At 42.1% G+C, this 20,427-nt stretch overlaps 1 protein-coding gene across 4 annotated transcripts in view; it reads left to right on the forward strand.

The window, feature by feature from the left end:
• SLC24A2 (solute carrier family 24 member 2) overlaps nucleotides 1-20,427 on the forward strand; it is a 289,753-nt gene that overhangs the window by 204,845 nt on the left and 64,481 nt on the right. For 3 of the 4 annotated variants that reach the window (XM_070794474.1, XM_070794477.1, XM_070794476.1), the window contains one exon: nucleotides 9,275-9,325. The exons of the other annotated variant lie outside the window; for it this stretch is intronic. In XM_070794474.1, coding sequence (XP_070650575.1) covers nucleotides 9,275-9,325 — 51 coding nt within the window. The remainder of the gene's footprint in view (nucleotides 1-9,274; nucleotides 9,326-20,427) is intronic. 4 annotated transcript variants of the gene reach the window in all.

Consider the following 20,427-nt stretch of genomic DNA (forward strand, 5'->3'; position numbering starts at 1 on the left):
TGTTCTCTTCCCCTCCCCAACCTACCTCAGCAGGGAAGGAGCAGAACAGCTCTTCCTGGTCCCATTTTTCTTGTTTGATCATCCAGAGCATGTAAATTACAGTGAAATATGGCCTGAGTCAGCTTCTCACAGGACAGAAATCAGTAACCATTGATATTGCTAAGCAACACCGCAGAGGAGCAAGACTGCAAATTAGGTGACAAATTTATAAGAAGTTGGAGTGTCTGGGGACTCTCTTGGGTGTTTCATTATGAACCATCTGGATGATCCACAGTAATGACCACACATTATTGTTCACTGTTCAAGGATGATAATTCCCATATAATTATATGGCACCTCCATGTGTGATCCTCACCTACCTTTCAGAATCTTTCACTGTGTTTTTCACAATCCAGATATTTCCCTGAAAAATAATTGGGAACAGTTACACCTAACGGACAATGTTCATTCCTCTCCTAAATAAGATTTTTTTTAATTACTCTTTTGACTCATGTGGTGGCATAGCTAGATGGCAAGAATGTGCAAAAAAAAAAAAAAAGAGTGTGTTAGTCATGGCATACTAGCATTTCCATTGGCCTGACGTGGACTTAGCCTTGGTGTCCCAGAGAAGCCTGAGGTGATGAGACTCGTAGTCTGCTCCTAAGTCAGAGATAAGCACACGGTGGTACTACACCAAGGGAGATAGCTAAGCCTCAAGGGAAATGAGGAAGGGAACCAAAGCCTTTGGCTTTTCCAGAAGGGTAGCTGAGCAAGGACCCCTCCCTGGTCTCACTTGTTCATTCATTCACTCATTCACTAATATTTATAAGAAAATTGGACTCACCATCCTGATTTTAAACCAAGCCCAGAGTGGTTTGCTTTTTTTAAATTTGGAATTGGTTACCAACATTTAAGGTACTTCCCTGGTGGCTCAGATGGTAAAAAAAAAAAACTGCAGTGTGGGAGACCTAGGTTTGATACCAGGGTCAGGAAGATCCCCTGGAGAAGGGAATGACAACCCATTCCAGTATTTTTGCCTGGAGAATTCCATGGACAGAGGAGCCTGGCAGGCTCCAGTCCATGGGATCACAAAGAGTCGGACACAACTGAACTACTAACACACACACACACGCACTCCAACATTTAAAAGTCAGGAATTTTCACATAAAAGTCCAGATATCTGGCTTCCCTGGAATAATCAGATCTCTTAACACTGTCCCAGCCTTTCCTCATGGAGTGGGAGCTAAGAGGCTGTCACCCCTTTAGGCATTCACTGGCCACTTTTCCACAGTCCCTACCGCTCCCTATGTTGGCCTCGGTCCACTGTCCTCACCCACACACCTGGCCCCTGTGGTTCATGGGTGCTTTATCACTGGGCCAGCTGCTGGGGATCTTTGTGATCCCTAATTTGGCCACCAATGTAGTATCAGTAGTTCTAAGGGACTGGGGCCTCAGAATGATATCAGCCGATTGACATCAACAAGGAAATACATGTAGAAAGTAAGGGAGACCAAAACAAGAACAAAGCAAAACAAGTGTGTCTGGGTTTGCTGGAAGCTTGAAAAGGAAGAGTGAGTTTTTTATGAAGGGGCTGGATTCAGAGGGTGTGAAAATCAGGTGATAAATGTCTAAGAGGCAGTGATGTATGTAAGGACATAAATCCGACTTGACACTCAGTAGCTGAGGGAAGGTTACTTACAAGTTCAGCCTTTTATTTTCATTTGCAAACGTACTGGCTTGCTTCCAAAAGCCTAAGTGAGAGATTTTAATCCCATAGAAGAAAAAGAAGCACTCGTTAGCATAGATTTGCAAGAGCTGAATATGAGAACTCCATAGGACGAAATCACCTCTGTTTACACCTTGTGTATGACATAGATATGTTACCACATGTTGGGTAGAGTGTCCCCAGGCAACTGTGTTCTCAGTTAGGAGGCTCCCAGGGAAGTTTAACACACAAACACTATTCCCCTACAGATTGCTAAGCAGAACTTGTGCAGTGAGTCAGTGCTCTGAAAGCTTTTTTTGAGTGAGAATTTGAATTTGAAGGTTAAAATATTCCTTTTATTCTGACTTGAGTCTGAAGTGAGAATATGGTTGTTTCCTCATTTAACCTCCATCTCTTAAGGGTTTTTTTTTTTTGACTTAAGAAAAGTACTTGCCTTGACAAGAACAATTGTTATAAAGGAGTGATGACCAAAGAAAGCCTTTTAATGGAAAGCAATTAATTTTGGTGGACCATACAGCCCTTTTTTAGGTAAATCAAACAAAAAGCTTTCAATTGGGCTGACTTAGAAATATCTTTTAGCTCGGAATACATATTGATTTTGACAAAAAATTTTCACACAGGAAGAGAAGAGAAACAAAGTCAACCCAAATCAAGCACTGTAAGGAACTTTAAAAAATTGTATGGATCTACAAATATAAATGTTATGTTTGTAGGGAGTGGATGGGAAATGACAAATACATAACTCCCATACTATTTATTCACAAAACTTCAATAATGAAAATAAATTCACAAATTAAAAAAAAAAAGAAAACACCTTAGACTAAAATGTTAATACTACCAAACATGGTTCTGGAAGTTAGCCAGGGCAGCCTTTCATTAAACTGAAAGTTTTCCTTTTGACATTCTTCCTTGTGTTTAAGGAAAGGCACCTGGGGAAGGAGGGCTGTGGGGTCTTGACTTGCACATTTCAAGTTTTGACACTGACATTGGTGCCCACCCACAGAGATAATGAGAGTCTGATAAGATTTAGCAACTTCATGCCGGGCTGAAATAGAGGTTCCCGTTGGAACTTTGGCAGACAAGGAAGAGAGATGTCCATCGGCAGACGAATGGATAAGAAAGCTGTGGTACATATACACAGTGGAATATTACTCAGCCATTAAAAAGAATACATTTGAATCAGTTCTAATGAGGTGGATGAAACTGGAGCCTATTATACAGAGTGAAATAAGTAAGAAAGAAGAACATCAATACAGTATACTAATGCATGTATATGGAATTTAGAAAGATAGTAACGATGACCCTATGTGCAAGACAGCAAAAGAGACACACAGATGTACAGAACAGTCTTTTGGACTCTGTGGGGGCGAGGGTGGGATGATTTGAGAGAATAGCATTGTTCAGTTCAGTTCAGTCGCTCAGTCATGTCCGACTCTTTGAGACCCCATGAACTGCAGCACGCCAGGCCTCCCTGTCTATCACCAACTCCCGGAGTTTACCCAAACTCATGTCCATTGAATCAGTGATGCCATCCAACCATCTCATCCTCTGTCATCCCCTTCTCCTCTTGCCCTCAATCTTACCCAACATCGGGGTCTTTTCAAATGAGTCAGCTCTTTGCATCAGGTGGCCAAAGTATTGGAATTTCAGCTTAAACATCAGTCCTTCCAATGAACACCCAGGATTGATCTTTAGGATGGACTGGCTGGATCTCCTTGCAGGCCAAGGGACTCTTAAGAGTCTTCTCCAACACCACAGTTAAAAATCATCAATTCTTCTGCACTCAGCTTTCTTTATAGTCCAACTCTAACATCCATACATGACTACTGGAAAAATTATGGTCCGCCTTGACTAGACGGACCTTTGTTGACATTATGTATATTATCATATGTGAAACAGATCGCCAGTCCAGGTTCGATGCATGAGACAGGGTGCTCAGGGCTGGTGCACTGGGATGACCCTGAGGGATGGGATAAGGAGGGAGGTGGGAGAGGGGTTCAGGATGGGGAATACATCTACACCCATGGCTGATTCATGTCAATATATGGCAAAAACCACTACAATATTGTAAAGTAATTAGCCTCCCAAAAATCAAGTAATGGATTAACTATCAAGTGTCTGAAACATTTTCCTTTAAGCACCAAATTTAACATTCACTTTAACATAGGCATTTTTTTTCTAAAATTGATGGCAGTATTCTATGCCTTTATGGAAAGAATTTCTTAATGGAAATTATTTTTAATGCTTAAGGATATGATGATGAATGTTATTGCATTCTTTTAAATATAAAATCTTTAAAATTACTGAAGTACATAAAATTATCTACTTCTACACTTAAAGGCCCTAATTTGCAATTTTTGTACTAGTTTTTCAGAATCTCTGGCATCTTGTTCACTGAAACGATACCAAAGTAACTTTCTTTTGTAATTGAGAATTAGTATCTAGCAGTCATTAATACTACATAAGCCTTGCCTCAGAAAAGTTGGGTTTGAGTATAGGGTATTTCATGGAACTCGGTTAAATCAATAACCTGATGATCCCTCAGTTGTGACAATAAGATCTAACCTAGAGTATCATACTCTAGGTTAATTAAAATAGAGGTTTAATTAAACTAGAGCATGCGGAGCTGCTTGAGTACTAATAAACAGTCAATAAATGCAAAAAAGGAAGAGAGGTACCAATTATTAAGGATACCTGTGCCACGTGACACAAAGTGCATTATAGATATGTTCTTATCTGATCCTCCAAAAACCCTCCTGAAAATAGGTATTTATTGTTCTTGTCCCTATTTTACTGAAGAAGAGACTAAGGTGCAGAGAAGATCACCAGCTCATAAGTCATAGAACCAAGCTTTGAATTAGCTATCTTAACTGTCTCAGAAGCCCTCTGTTTTTTTAGTTTATTTTACTGAGGTATAGTTGATTTACAGCGTTGTGTCAGTTTTACTGTACAGCAAAATAATTCAGTTACACATATATAAATTATTTTTCATATTCTTTTCCACTATGGTTTATCACAGGATATTGAGTATAGTCCCCTGTGCTATACACATAGGACCTTGTTGTTTATCCATTCTAGGTATAATAGCTTGCATCTGCTAATCCCAAACTACCCTTCCCCTACCCCCCTTAACCTTGATAGTGATATTATGGGATCAGCAGTCCAGAAGCCTTAAGTATCAGTGTCTGCCGTCCTGACTTCAGCAAGTCCAGGGAAGTTCAACAAACCAAAGTACTGTTATTTGGGAGCTGTGCATTTATATGCTTTGATTAAGAAATATAAGGAGCGCATGTGATACACAAAAAGCACTGTTCTAGTTGGGAGGGATCCAAAGAGGAATACAGTCTCAGTCTCCAAGATATGGACATCCTAACTGGAGAGACAGACTGCAAATATTACAGGGAAGAGTGCATAGGTCCCAAGCTGGAACACTGGGGATCAGAAGGATGAAGGGTCTGCTTTTCACATCCTGTTCGCATGGTTATGGTCCATGTTTTGACACTCTTCGCAGATTTGAGAGTAGAAGAGGAGGAGGATGGAGAAATTTCTTTTAAATTCTAGCTCAAAGGGAAGAATATCTTTTATTGTTGGACACCGATTAGCTATTTTAAACTTCTGTAAATACTGTTGAGTTAGTTTCAACAAACCTGTGTAAAATAGCAAGTTTTCTTAAGGGTTCTGCTCCATATGCCATGGGTTCTCTTTCACTCTTCTTGGTGGTGCTTGCAATAATGAAGCTGCTTATTATTGATTGCTTAGTGGGTATTATTATCTCACCTACTCTTCACCACAGCTTTGTGAGATAGATATTAATACAAGCATGCCCTTTTATAGCTGAGGACACCAAGACTCAGAAAGGCAAAGCAATTTGCTCAAAGTCACACAGCTAAAAAGTGGCAGATCTTGGGTTCAAACCTGGACCCTGGCTTCAAAGCCTGTGTTCTTAACTTCTTTTAGCTACTGAAAATAATCCTTTCCTGGATGTGATGTAATCTGATATCTGCATACTTCCTTAATAGGTATTAGACAACTTTACCAAGGAACTAATCTCTGTGTTAAGAAAATCTAAAATCTAAATTTTAGATCTACAAATTCAGTGTCAAAAATAAAGCAGCTCTTTGATTTAAGAAAACACACATTATTTTTTCCATCAACCAACACTTAATGAATGTTGCTTTCACTGATTTCTCTACCTCTGCTCTTTATTCTAACAAAATGAATTCAGCATAGATTTTTCTGTTGACTTTCTGTTTTATATGTCAGAATTTTGAGGCCTGGAAGGTGCTGCTCCTATCTGGGGAAATTTGTTGAGAAAGTGGTTGAAAATGCCAGAGGTTCCAAAAGTGGAACTGAGAAGGTCAATGTTGGAAGGAGAAATCTGTGTCCATACCCTTTTTAAGAAAGGAAGAAATTAGGGGCCAAAAAGCACTAGTTCTTGGTTGCAGATCCGTTGAGACTGAAGATCTTTTCCTTGACTTATCAACCAAGATGGCGGACAAGAATTCAGAGGTACGTTAAAGCCAGGTGATGACCTTGCTGGAAGGCCTGAGAGGCAGTGGGCAGAGGAATATCAGTAGATTCAGGCTCTCCTAGAGCCCCAGGAGCTTGGACGCCCATGGATCCACCTGCCCAAATGGTGACCAATCATGCCATGTTAGGCAGCTGATCAGCTCATAGGCTCGTCTCAAACACCAGCCACTGGGTTCCAGACTTCTTCTTAGAGAAATCTTATAGAGAAGAGGCACTGGATGGTAATCAGGATGATCTTCACTACTGATTCATCCCTTTTCCTCGTGCTCAGTTGACATAATGGAAGTTATTCAATGGTATTAAACAGCCCCCTCTTGATCCCCCTCCCTCCTCCCTCCTATCCCAAGAAATTCAGCTTGGATTGGGACCACTTTGAATCCTAATCCAATGGTGCTAAAGTTGCCATGGCTACTGTCCATGGGGAGTGTGCTGACGGGAGCCCATTGCCGCTTGCAGGTGAGTTTTCATTCATGCCTCTCAGGCCGCTTTCCATGAGGTGTCCATGGGCTGTGGGACGCTAGCTGGGTGCAAATGTGCTCCAACTTATGGATGCGCACGTGTCTGTCCTAGTCACATGTCGCACCCCTCTTCCTGCACCTTCTGAGCCCCTGGTTCAAGGAAGGGAGGCGCTGGCTGTTGGAGATACTGTCCCACCAGCCCCAGGAGACCACCCTGACCATTTGGAAGAACTGAGGTGCCGAGTTCACTGTCTCACTATCCCATTGAGGTCAACGATAAAAACTCTATTCCAACAGGCTGGTCCGTGTACCTTTTTTTAAGTAAGCACCAAACATGATTCTCTTCACTTGGGCAAATACTGTTGCCTTGCCCACCTTCTTCACTGTGCTTCAAGTCACTCCATCACCTGTTGTCATTCAGCCTTTCACTGCTCTGATTCCTTCTCTTCTACCACCTTTAGCCTCCTTTTTGGTATATCCTGTCCAGGTCTTGTCCCCCTGCCCCAGTACTCATCTAAGGAAGTAGCTAAGGAACAATCTAGGAATCGCCACAGCAGCAAGAATGTGTGAGTTTTGTCAGCCACCCCTGGATCCAGTTTTGACCATGTTGGTATTAATTTAATAAATTAATCAAAGAATATGATTGTATGTGTTTATACCTGGCTCCATGAGAGAGGAGGTAAAGACTTAATCACATCTGTCTCTAGCAGATGTTTGAAAGTTTGGGACTGATACATGAAGACCGGTGTGTGTGTGTACAGAGAGGTAGCATCTCAAAAGGCAAAAATGCAGTAGTGTATCTCCACTGTGTAGAAATATGGTTTCGACCCAACTTTGCAAACATGAACTCCACATTCTGTTTCCTTGGCAAAGAAAGAGAATGCCAGCTGCTTATTCGCCTGCTTTACCTCAGGGAAAGAGTGGAGGTTACAAAAAAATTAGTTGGCTGGTATAATTCATCAGCTTACTGCAGGATTATACATACACATCACACCACTCACACACAAGGCACAGATTATGTGTAAAGCCACCATGAACATGTGTTTAATATTTACGAAGGAATTTAGATCACCTTAAAATCCCAGACTTTGGCAGTATCACTTGTATAATAGACTACTGTTCTTAAAATGGCAGGAAAAAAAAATGTTTTTTTAACTGAAGGCAATCCCTAGAAGTCAATTTTTTTAAAAGCCTTCTTGTTTGGATGCAAAATTCAATTTCTTATTGAAGCACTTGCATCCTTTGTCATGGGTCTAACAAAATCCAGAATAGTTAGGCTTTTGCAGAAACGTAAAAATGAGGTGATTTTTCTCCCCAAGGCATAATTTTGTATTAGTGTGTTAAAATAGCTTTAGGTAAAATTTTAGGCACATGGAAAAAGAATGTGTATAATATATACTATAAAGAGAAGAATATTTACTATTGTGTTTTAAACTAGAGCCTTATCTTGTACACAGAACCCATCAGTTATTAGTCCATTCATATGGGAGTTTTTAGCAGCCCACCAAGTTAATGAGCCATGGAAGCATTCCACAGAATCACAGGAGTATCTCACATCTCATTAATATCTCTTAAGTTTATTGGGAGAGTGTTGTGATGACCAGGAAAATATTTTTAACCTGCTCAAAATGTTGCTTCAAACAATCTGGAATTTTCAGATGGACAGGAATGAAAGTTTCTGTTTTAGAACTGAAGGAAGAAAACAGAAATGGTGTGTCCCCACCTCTTCTGTCCCCCTCCCCAAGATGCCGCTTCTACCAGCTGACTCAGACGAGCTTGCTTTCGGCCAGCAGTTTCCATCGCAGCCGAGGCCTTTCCTGAGCTGCATCCGGGAGGTTGCCTCCTGGCCCCTGCAGGCTACGTGGCGGCAGGTGATGCCCTGAGCATGGAGTTGTGGCTGCTCTGGGCCACCTGTCCTTCCCTGGGAGCATGCCTCCCACTTCCTCCTGAAGTCTTTTGCACCTTTCCCAGCCCTTCCAAGCATGTTGCACCCATGGTATTCAGTGCTTTTTGCCTGTAATATGAGATTAGAAATGAAAGGGAAGTTTAGAACATAGTTTTTCGTTTGGGGTTTTTCCCAGGTAGCCTTCCTTCCTTATTAACCTCTAGGAAGTAGTTCTGTTGGAGAAAAGCTATGAAATGAACTTCTGGGACTGCTGTTTCCTGGCAAGGAGTGCCAGCATCTACACACCCCAGTGGGTCTCTAGAAACCTCGGAAGGGTCTCTGGTCCAGCCCTTCCTCTTGGCATATCATCTCTAAAAATGACAGGGCAAGGCTGGACCTGCCGTGAAGATATCTTCGCCAAGTGTTCTGTTTCATCAGATGTTAAAATAACTGTGTCCTGTTCTGTAATGCAGGGCACGTCCTACCCCTAGTGGGATAATATATTTTAAGTGATTTCTGAAAATGGGCCGTGAAAGCCGTCTGCCACATGGCCCATGTTTGCACATCTCTATATAGTTACGATTGCGGAATTTGACAGTATAACTCTGAATCTGATTAATTAAGAATGTGTAAAAAACAAAGTTCTTGCATTACAGCTCGTTCCTTATCTTTGTGTCTTTTACTGTGATGTTGTAGAACTTGGATCATATGGAAAACTAAAATATTATGACACAATGACTGAAGAAGGTAAGAATGATTTTAGAATTGTATTCATTGGCTTTTTTTTTTTTAATTTATGGTGTCTGTGGCTTGCCCATTTTTTTAGTCTTTATTTTCCCCCTCTTTGCATGACTTCAGTGACATTGTGTGATTTATAATTCTTTCTGCATTTTCGTCTAGTTGCTGCCATTGTGTTGATTTGGAATTGGAGACATGCAATACCATGGGTGATCATGTTATTCCATTCAAACGATCCAAACCATCTCAGTCGTGTAACACACTCAGTGAAATGGTGTCAGCAATGTAAACACAAGCCCACACCCATTGGATCACCGTTAGTTCCTCCACATGCTTACAACATAGAAAAATACATCAGACTGACACTTCCTTTTAATATGCCCCTAATTTGGGGGTGGGGGGAGATATGTATCTTCTGGTGATATTCTGATTTATGCAAAGGAATGAGCAATCTAAAGGAATCCCTAGATTCGAAATGGAGACCTGTTTCTGATGCAGAGGACTGTAGGCCCCTGTCCTTTTCTCCCACAACCCATGCTAACTCATCTGAGAGAGGCCAGGGTCATTGTTCCAGCCAGTGGGGCTGTATATATTGGAGTTCACACCGTGTGAGATTGGACGTATCGTTTTGAGCATTTCCCCTGAGTAAATGAAGTCTGGCAGAGATTTATTTTTCAGTGCATCTACAATTCCAGACACTGTCCCAGGGCACAGTCTTCCCCAAGTCAGTGACTTTTCTGAAATAAGTGCACCGTGGAACAGCAACTTAAAATTTGTGCCTTCTGGTAAAAGGAGTTGTCCTCTTGTCCTAATCCCACACATACCTCCACTTTTTGACTAATAAATGATATTTGTAAGTTATGAAAACATTTGGAGTTTTCACATGCTTTTTTCACTGATACTGACAAGAGAGCTAAAGGTACCCTAGGAAGGGGATCAGTTCATTTTGTCCTTCAACATGAGAGAAACTCCCCAGAGTGTTGCATATCTTGTTTTCAGCTTCTAGTATTTCTGAGTTGCCTTAGTTTGCCAAAGGTCTCCTAGTTGCTCTGCATGCAGGAGGCAGAATGTCAGACAGCCCTCGATAAGAGGAAGGCCCTTCTCAGCCCCTCCCCACTCTGGCTTCTGCAAAGCTCTGGGGTCCTTCTTTACTTTTATCTCTGTGCTGTCAGTTAACCATGGTGGTGTTTTCTAAAGCAGCGGGCCACAGTTAGAATCTCAGACTGGGCTCTACTGTAACCCAAGGCCCTCCCAACAACGTGGGGGAAGTGCAGATCCTTGGGCAGAAAGCCCTAAAGGCAGAAAGCTACCTACCAGCGTATCCTACCACCATGGGGACAGAAAGAGTAGTCCCTGCCTTAAAGGAAGGCTCCTGTCCCAGCTGTTATTTTCAGTCCATGTCTTCACACCACTTTGATTTTGCTTGATGATTGGCTTGGGAAGCCAAAACTTTGGGGCTCACTGACTTTATAATTTAATTGCTTTTCCAGGCATCTCACAGCCCTCAGTCTAAACTTCATAGCTTGAGTGGCCAGTGGGTTTGCTACCTTCTACCTGAGTAGTCACAACCCCTCACTCTTTCTCATCCCTCCATCCTGTCCTCTGCCTTCCGCCCTTAGCTGCTTCTGGCTTCTTGTTGCTTCTATTGACCTGTTTCTCCCTTACCCTTCCTTTCCTTCCTCTTCCCACATCTATGGGAGCAAATTGCCATTGGAGCGCTCCCTTTCTCTTCTTCCCCACACCAGAAAATTCAACATCACATGAAGATGCAAAAGTGCCGCTTCTGATCTGATGATACCAATTGATATCGAACAGCCGGGCTTTCTAAGCAGGCAAACAGAGTCAAAATAATGTCTAGCATGAGAAGCATGACCGGCCCGTAGCAAAACTGTAAAATTGTGTTTGGGGACCTTCCTGGGTCACCTTTAAGATTCCTTATCCTTCCCTGGACTGCCCATCCCTTCATGCATATCCCTTTGTGTCCCATTCTTAGCTGAAAATTCATCCCAGTTACAGTGATAGCTAAAGGTAGCTAAGGGAGCATTTTTAAAGTAAATTCTATGAAATAGTACTATCAGATCATGTCATTAGGGATTTTGCAGCCATCCGGGGGAAAAAAAGAAAGCAAGCTTGATTTTGTTATTAAGTAAGCGGGAGAGCTTCTGAATTAAGCTAAATAGATTTCTTTACCATGTGACTTGTCAGAGCCTTCCTTCCATGTGCACCTGCGCACTGTAGCATATAATAATAAATCGTATAGAGGGATGGAGGCTTCCCTGGTGGCTCAGTGGTAAAGGATCCGCCTGCAACGCAGGAGTCATGGGTTCAATCCCTGAGTCAGGAAGATCCCCTGGAGAAGGAAATGGCCACCCATTTCCGTATTCTTGCCTGGAGAACTCCATGGACAGAGGAGCCTGGCAGGGTACAGTCCATAAGGTCAGAAAGAGTCGGACACGACTGAAGCAAGTTAGCATGCACGCAGAGGGATAGAGTTTGCCGTATTGCCCAGACTTTTTTGGTCAGAGAAACCATTCTTCCATGGAGCCTCTTGTGGGACTCTTTTAGAAATGCTGGTTAAGGCATTATCCTTTATCTAGAATAGTAACCTTTGAAAGACTCACAAGTTTTCCAAACACATAGCAATCCCTCTCTGCCACTCATGGAAAGGATGACTGGAGCAGCGGGTGGGGGCGGGGTGGGTCTCCATCCAGTCACCTCATATTACATCCTTTTGGCAGCTGCCTCCACGACAAGCCAGGCCTGGCTTAAACCTAATTCTGGGATTCCATCTAAAAGACTCAAGGCCAGTTCAGTAACCTCAGATCTGGCAACAGCCATGCATGACTTTCAAATTCCTCCTCTCACTGAAAATAATAATAATAACTGTGACTTATAGCATCTCCATGTTACACAACTTAAGGAAGTATGATAAAGATGAAGATGTTATGGGCAATAGGGGACTAGTTTAGCCTTCAAGAAATAGCGCTCTCCATTTGAGCATTTCTTTTCACAATTTTAGAAATGTGACTAGCCCTTGACACGGCTTTATTATACTTGCCCATGTGACCAGTCATTATTTGTAACTGTTTCTGGAGATTTCTCTGGATGTTGTGTGAAGTAAGCTACTTGCAATGAGGCCTGCTTTTTTCCCCTAAAGTGGATTAAGTGGAAAGATGAATTACATATGCCACCCCCATCCTAAGAAAAATTGCGTGATGATCTACTAAGTATAGAGAATTGTCTTGCACGTATTCAGTCTGTTATTTTAAGCACCTGCTTTATGCAAGTTATTCTGCTAGGTCTTCGTTGAAGTACAAGATTAAAAGGTGGACAGTTTGCCCCCATGGAACTTACAGATGGGGAAGAAATAAAACACTGAGTTTTAATAATCACTGAGGCACCAGGAAGAGAGTGGTAAGTCCCATAGGTATTCAGAAAAAAGATAACAGGCTACAGGAAGGGGAAAGATTGCTTTCAAGGGTGGGGGATGGGGAAGGAGAGGATTTTGTGAAGGTGGTCTTTGACCTGGGCCCTAAAAGATCAGTAAATATGGGTTACATTGGGGTAGGAAGACTGGTTCCCACCAGGCCCACCAGGCTGAGGGATGAAAGAAGGGGCCACACCAAGCCTTACTGAGTGCCCCCCACCCGCCAGGCACAATGCTCTGAGGGTAATATATTAATATATATTAAATTTATATATATTAATTTAATCCTTGTAATGATCACAAGGTCGATTTTACTGATGATGAGAAAACCAAAGCCCAAACAAGTATTCTGTTAGATGTGGGAACTTTAAGATTCAGAGAAGCAAAGTGATTGGCTCTGGAACTCAGAGGTAGTAAGTTGCAATGTGGAACCTGAACTCAGGACCACTCACCGCCTTCTCAGCTCCACTGCGGTTGCTCGGCGAGGTGGTATAAGAACTGGACAGTGCAGATTGGCTGCAGTGTAGGAGTAGGAAGAAAGGCTTGATGGAGACCAGATCATGGAAAAGTTGAACCACAGACTAAGGAATGACAGTTATTGACTGAAACATGGCCTCTGTACTTGATTACTAGACATTTAAAATTTTATTTTAGTAAAACAACCTGGGGCTTCCCTGGTGGTCCAGTGGCTAATGCTCCACCCTCTGGGCAGAAGGCCAGGGTTTGATCCCTAGTCAGGGATCTAGATCCCACATGCTACAGCTGAGAGTTTGTATGCTGCAACCAAAGATCCTGCATGCTGCAACTAAATTTTAATATTTAAAAATTTTAAACTTTAATATTTTAAATTTAAATATTAAATTTAATGTTTTTAAATATTTTTTTTAACTGCTTACTCTCAGACACTGGAAAAAATTGTAACATTTTTTGTAAAGTTTGCCCCTCCCCTCAGAGCCCAATTCCTCCCTCCCTTGTCTCAGGTGCCCAGAACCTAAATCAGAACAGCTGCCTGGGCCACACCCAACTTCCTCTCCTACCCTGAACCAGCAGAATTGTATCCACTCACTCATTCATTCCCTCCCTGGAGAAGGAAGTGGCAACCCATTCTTGTATTCTTGCCTGGAGAATTCCATGGACAGAGGAGCCTGGCAGGCTATAGTCCCTATGGTCACAAAGAGTTGGACACAACTGAGCAACTAGACAACAGCATTCATTCTCTAACGTATTTGTTCAGCAACACCCATTCTGGACCAGGCATTAGACTGAGTACAGGGCTCGTGGAGATTAAAGATAGCTCTACTCCTAAAGAATTCACACTCCAGTGGGGAACACAGGCAGCAAGATGAGTAACATGGTGGGCAAACCCAAGGTGCCAAGGAGCCCAGTGGAAATGAGGACGGGATTCTCAAAAGAGGCCATGTCTCCACTCCCTCATTCCTGCTTCCCAAGGTGATGGCTCGCCTACCCTACCAACCACCTGATACTAATGTGTTCACTTGATAATAGCTGAGCATCTGCTCTGAATGAATCATGTTCCTAGACTTGATCTGTAACAAGATGTTTCCAGAGATTCAAGCAAGTGGCTCCAGGGACAGTCTTTTAGTGACCTCAGTTCCCCCTACGTGGGCAGCCATTCCTTTATCTCTTCATGGGATGATACTTAATATTCTTGGAAGGGCAATCTCCAGTTTTTACTTAAGGTAAATAACCCATAGTTTAACAGATAAACATATTCTACAGCACAGGGAAGTGTATTCAGTATCTTATAATAACCTATAATGGAAAAGAATCTGAAAAAGAATACACATATACATATATATATATTCATATATATATAACTGAATCATTTTGCTATATACCTGAAACTAACACAACATTGTAAATCAGCTATACTTGAGTTTAAAAATAAATCAGTAACCCATAGTTTATTTCTCATCTACAGATAACATACCATTATCACTCTGGAAAATCCTCAATAAATTGAACTTGGCTTCCTTTTAAATGAAAATGTAAAAAGTTAGTTCAAAAGAAAGCTTGTGTGATGGAACCGAGGAATTCAAAGAGATGCCTTTCCACCAATGGCAGTATACACAACTACTCATCTCTGCTCTTTGGAGATAAACATTCATAAAGACATGCAGATAAGTAGGTAAACAGAACTCATGACTAAGGACACTTTGCAAATATGCAATGTATTATGTTAAACTCATTGCCATTTAACAGAAGCCATGTCTAGAAAAATAATTTCCCCACTATTTAAAAAGTCAATCTTTGTTCATTTGTATAAATGAACAAAGACAAGTTTGTTTTAATATCAAGGGTAAGAATAATAATGATCTTTTCCTTATTGAAATTAAGGCTAGTTTCATGGCAACCAATAACCCCTTTACTAAGCTAAGAAACTAATAATGTCTTATATGAATCATGGGTTCCTCAGTTAATCGTGTGGCTGAGTTTTGAAAATTTCAAAGAAACAGAAGCACCCGAAGATTACATAGTCTAGCCAGTTATTTTACATTCATAACTACAGTAAAATATTTCTGATGGCTCAGAATGTAAAGAATCTGCCCAGGAGACCTGGGTTCAATCCCTCGATTGGGAAGATCCTCTGGAGAAGGGAATGGCAAACCACTCCAGTATTCTTGCATGGAGAATTCTATAGATGGATAAGCCTGGTGGGCTGCAGTCCATGGGGTCACAAAGAGTCAGACACGACTGAGCAACTAACACTTTAGCACAGATTCCAGTTCTTTTTCAAAAAGAAATTGAATTTTGTAATACTGTTCATTGGTATTTTCCATTGCCCAAAAGATATCCTCTGAAAATGTAATCCTAAAACGGGTACTTGGTGCTATCTGTGGCCTTCACATTATATTTTAATCCTGGCTTTGAACTGGTGAGACTGTGTTATATACTCTGATATATTAAGCAGGATAGGTTCAACTCTAGCAGAAAATCCAAATTAACAGGACTTAAGTCAGATAGAAGTGTATCTTTCATGAGTAAAAGAGGTCCAGAGGCAAGCTGTACATGGCTGATATGGAAGCTTCACAATAATCCAAGACCCAAACTCCTTCATCCTTCTGCTCCACCATCTTAATATATGACTTTCAACCTCAAGGGCACCTCATGTCCAAGGTGGCTGCCACTACAGCTCCACCATCACATCTGTGTTTCAAGAAGTCTTGTGCGTGCTCAGTTGTGTCCGACTCCTTGCGACCCCGTGGACTGTAGCCTGCCAGGTGCCACTGCACTGTCCATGGGATTTTCCAGGCAAGAATACTGGACTGGGTTACCATTTTCTCCTCCCAAAATTATTTTCCCCAGCTATTTTGTCTTCTTTTTAAGGAGGCTTCCTTTTAGACCTTCCAAGTAAAATCTGTACAAAACTCCACTACTTTCCTACATCTAGTTCAAGGATGGAGAAGGAAATGGCAACCCACTCCAGTATTCTTGCCTGGAGAATCCTAGGGACAGAGGAACCTGGTGGGCTGCCATCTATGGGGTCGCACAGAGTCGGACACGATTAAAGCGACTTAGCAGCAGCAGTAGTTCAAGGAAGCTTGGAAATGTAGTATGTCAAGCTGGGTGACTTACTGTCCCCAATAATTTAGATGGTATGTCACTAGGAAATGAAAAAGGAAGATATTAATAGGCAACTTGCAATCTCTCCATAACAGAGAAACATTGCTTTCATAAAACTGTGTGCTGATGGGGAAGACTGAAACCAGAGTAAGCTCTGGAGTGAGATTGAGAACTCATGCTAATATAGTCAAAGGTCTGTCTAGTCAAAGCTATGGTTTTTCCAGTAGTCATGTAGGGATGTGAGCATTGGACCATAAAGAAGGCCAAATGCCAAAGAATTGATGCTTTCAAACTGTGGTGCTGGAGAAGACTCTTGAGAGTCCCTTGGACTGCAAGGAGATCAAACCAGTCAATCCTAAAGGAAATCAACCCTGAAAACTCATTGGAAGGACTGATGCTGAAGCTCCAATACTTTGGCCTCCTGATGCAAAGGACTGACTCATTGGCAAAGACCCTGATGCTGGAAAAGATTGAGGGCAGAAGGAGAAGGGGGTGACAGAGGATAAGATGGTTGGATGACATCATGGACTCAATGGACATGAGTTTGAGCAAACTCTGGGAGATGGTGAAGGACATGGAAGCCTGCGTAGCGCAGTTCATGGGATCACAAGAAGTCAGACACGACTGAATGACTGAACAACAACAATTGGAGATATGGATAAAGTGGATTTGGAGTCTGGAGCTTAGGGGAAAAGTTAGGGTTACAGATGTAAATTTGAAAGTCATAGACTATAAGTCATTTAAAGCTATAGAACTAAATAAGAATACCTAGCTAATCAGTAGAAAAGAGGAGGCCAAGGACTGAGCCCTGGGAACTCTAAGTGTAGCATTTGGGAAGAGGGGAGAATGCACAGCAAAGGAGACTGGGGTAGGCAGAGGATGGGGAGAGAATAGCATCCCAGAAACCAGGTGAAGAACTTGTTCTAAAGGAGGGCTGTAAAAAGGTGATGGCATTAATGAATTGACAGATGAGATCAAAGAACTGCAGCCATGAAATTAAAAGACGCTTACTCCTTGGAAGAAAAGTTATGACCAACCTAGATAGCATATTGAAAAGCAGAGACATTACTTTGCCAACAAAGGTCTGTCTAGTCAAGGCTATGGTTTTTCCAGTGGTCATGTATGGATGTGAGAGTTGGACTGTGAAGAAAGCTGAGTGCCAAATAATTGATGCTTTTGAACTGTGGTGTTGGAGAAGACTCCTGAGAATCCCTTGGACTGCAAGGAGATCCGACCAGTCCATTCTGAAGGAGATCAGCCCTGGGATTTCTTTGGAAGGAATGATGCTAAAGCTGAAACTCCAGTACTTTGGCCACCTCATGCCAAGAGTTGACTCATTGGAAAAGACTCTGATGCTGGGAGAGATTGGGGGCAGGAGGAGAAGGGGATGACAGAGGATGACATGGCTGGATGGCATCACTGACTCGATGGACGTGAGTCTTGAGTGAACTCCGGGAGTTGGTGATGGACAGGGAGGCCTGGCATGCTGCAATTCATGGGGTCACAGAGAATCGGACACGACTGAGCGACTGAACTGAACTGAACTGAAAGATAAGAGTTATGGACAGAATGTGAGATGCTTCAAGTCAGGAGTTTGGACATGGTACTGTTATTGCCAGTGACAAGGTTTAACTGCAGGAGTGGATTGACAAGGTGAGAAAGGGCAGCTGAAAGAGGGTAGGTAAGGGTGGTAAGGAGCCAAGTGTTGCAGGGTTCACCCATGTAAAGTCATCATGGATGGTAACACGAGTAACGGTGGAGATAAAAATAGTGAACTGTGTTCCAGTATCTTCGGGAATGAGGGAAGCATGACTAGGAAGTCAGTTGAGGTAAAAGTGGTAGAGTTTATCGGCCTGGGCTTCAAACAAGGACAGAGAATTCATGTATGAGTAATGAGGAAGGGAGGATGGAATAAGGTAAAGAGCACTTGGAGCAAAATAGTGTCACTTTCAAGAGTCACAGGAGAAAAGGGACCATCAAGAAACAACCACACTCAATAGGAACAAAAAGACAACGTTCACAGAAGTTAAGAATGTATGAAATTTACTGATGGCAGGACTGAGAGATTGAGTCAGACCAGGGATTTTCAGAGCCACTTGGTGATAAGCATCTCAATGGTGATGGATGACCTGGAGGCTTTGCTGAAGAGAACAAGAATGTAGCATGGGATGGCAACAACCTCACCATGTTTTTAAACTTCTTTAGGTTTAAAAATGTTTTAGAGCCTCTTTCTTTGGATTGGTCTCATGGGCAGTTTGCAGTGATGAAGTAAGGTCTGTCTTTCCAGGAGAGAGGAGCTCTGGGGAACCCCATGAGTCCGGCTGGGAGTGGGGAAAGTTGAAGAAGGAGATCAGCCTCCTCAATTCAGGGACAGAGAGTTCAGTCCAGCACAGGAGGACCCTTCCTACAGACATGGCCAAAGATGGAGTGGCCTGCCTCAGACAGCAATCCCCCTTCTCTGGAGAAGCCAAGGACGCTTCTTCAGAAAGAAGTTCAGATAATGGACAATGCCATGGTCAAGACTCTGGCCTGGTGGCCTTTATGAAGTGTGTTGGCAGATGTAATTTGCAAGTCTGCCTTTAAGATATGTCTTTAAGGTGAACCTTCAGAAAACTTGATCTTGCATTTTGGGTACGCTGGCACCAAGATTGTGATAGGTAGGTTCCTGGACCATAGCATCTGAACTAAAACACTTGTGTATTATTTGATCCAGTTCATAGCCAAACTATTAGTGTGGTTAAATACAACAAATAGTCCATTAGTTCCTGTGGAAAGGACCCTTAAAAGAACAACTACCCCCATGAAACCTATATTCTCTTTTAGTTGTAAATCCAAACTTTTGCCACAGTAGAAATTTTAAATTGCAAATTAATTTTAACCATTCTTTTTATTATAAAATCATTACATGCATGCAAAGGTAAAAAGCAAACATTACATAGGAAAGACAGTAAAATGAGTCCCCCTCTTACCCCTCTTACTCCATTCATTCCTTAGAGTTAACCACTTTTATCAGTTTTTTAACATATTCTCTTTTCTTCTATACACTGTTCTATACGTGGCTTTTGTCTATTAATATATCTAAGATATTTCCATATTAGCACTGTTTTACTCTTCCCATTCCTTTTTAGCAGGTTCGGTCAGTCCCCTGTCAATGAATATTTAGGATAGTTCCATTTTTATTCATTTAGTTATTACAATGCTACATGAGCATCTTCTTTGCCCACATAATAAATTCTATTAAATTGAAGATATAAATGTATGTGCTATTTGCTCAGTCACGTCTGACTCTTTGCAACCCCATGGACGGTAGAGCATCAGGCTCCTCTATCCATGGAATTTTTCAGGCAAGAGTACTAGAGTGGGTTGTCATTTCCTACTCCAGGGGCTCGTCCTGCCCCAGGGATCAAACCCGTGTCTCTTTTGTCTCCTGCATTGGCAGGTGGATTCTTTACCACTGGGCCACCTGGGAAGCCCTTTGAAGTATAAACAAACATCTAAAATAAATTTCTGGAAATAAAAATGACAGATCAAAGGACATACACATTTTAAACTTCGAAAAGTAGTGCCAAATTGCCCTCCAAAGGTATTGCATCAATTTACACTCCCACTCACAGTGAAGGGAAAGGGAAGGGAAGTCGCTCAGTCGTGCCCGACTCTGTGTGACCCCATGGACTACCGCCTACCAGGCTCCTCCGTCCATGGGATTTTCCAGGCAAGAGTACTGGAGTGGGGTGCCATTCCCTTCTCCGCACAGTGAAGGCGTGAGCCTTAAACAACAAATTGAAATAAGTCCTTTGAACAGAGATTCAAGCTGACTTCATTACAGAGCAGATGAGCTTTTGCAAGGTAACTAGCTTCTGATTTACTTGTTTGAGAAATCCAAGTTTTTACTAACGTTGAGTGAAATCCAGGGTGGAGTTCTGATGGAAGTCTTTGTCCATTCCAAATGAAGTGACAAGGCTGTTCCTCCCACACAGGATATCCAATTTCCAGCCCAGCATGTATCCTTCTTGCCTCATGATCATTGATATCCCTATAGAAACTCCGAGGTCCCTGCAGGGTGCCTCCCAGCTACCTATGAGGGCAGCTCTGTTATGCA

The sequence above is a fragment of the Bos indicus genome, chromosome 8, assembly GCF_029378745.1.
Source record: "Bos indicus isolate NIAB-ARS_2022 breed Sahiwal x Tharparkar chromosome 8, NIAB-ARS_B.indTharparkar_mat_pri_1.0, whole genome shotgun sequence".
Taxonomy (NCBI): Eukaryota; Metazoa; Chordata; class Mammalia; order Artiodactyla; family Bovidae; genus Bos; species Bos indicus.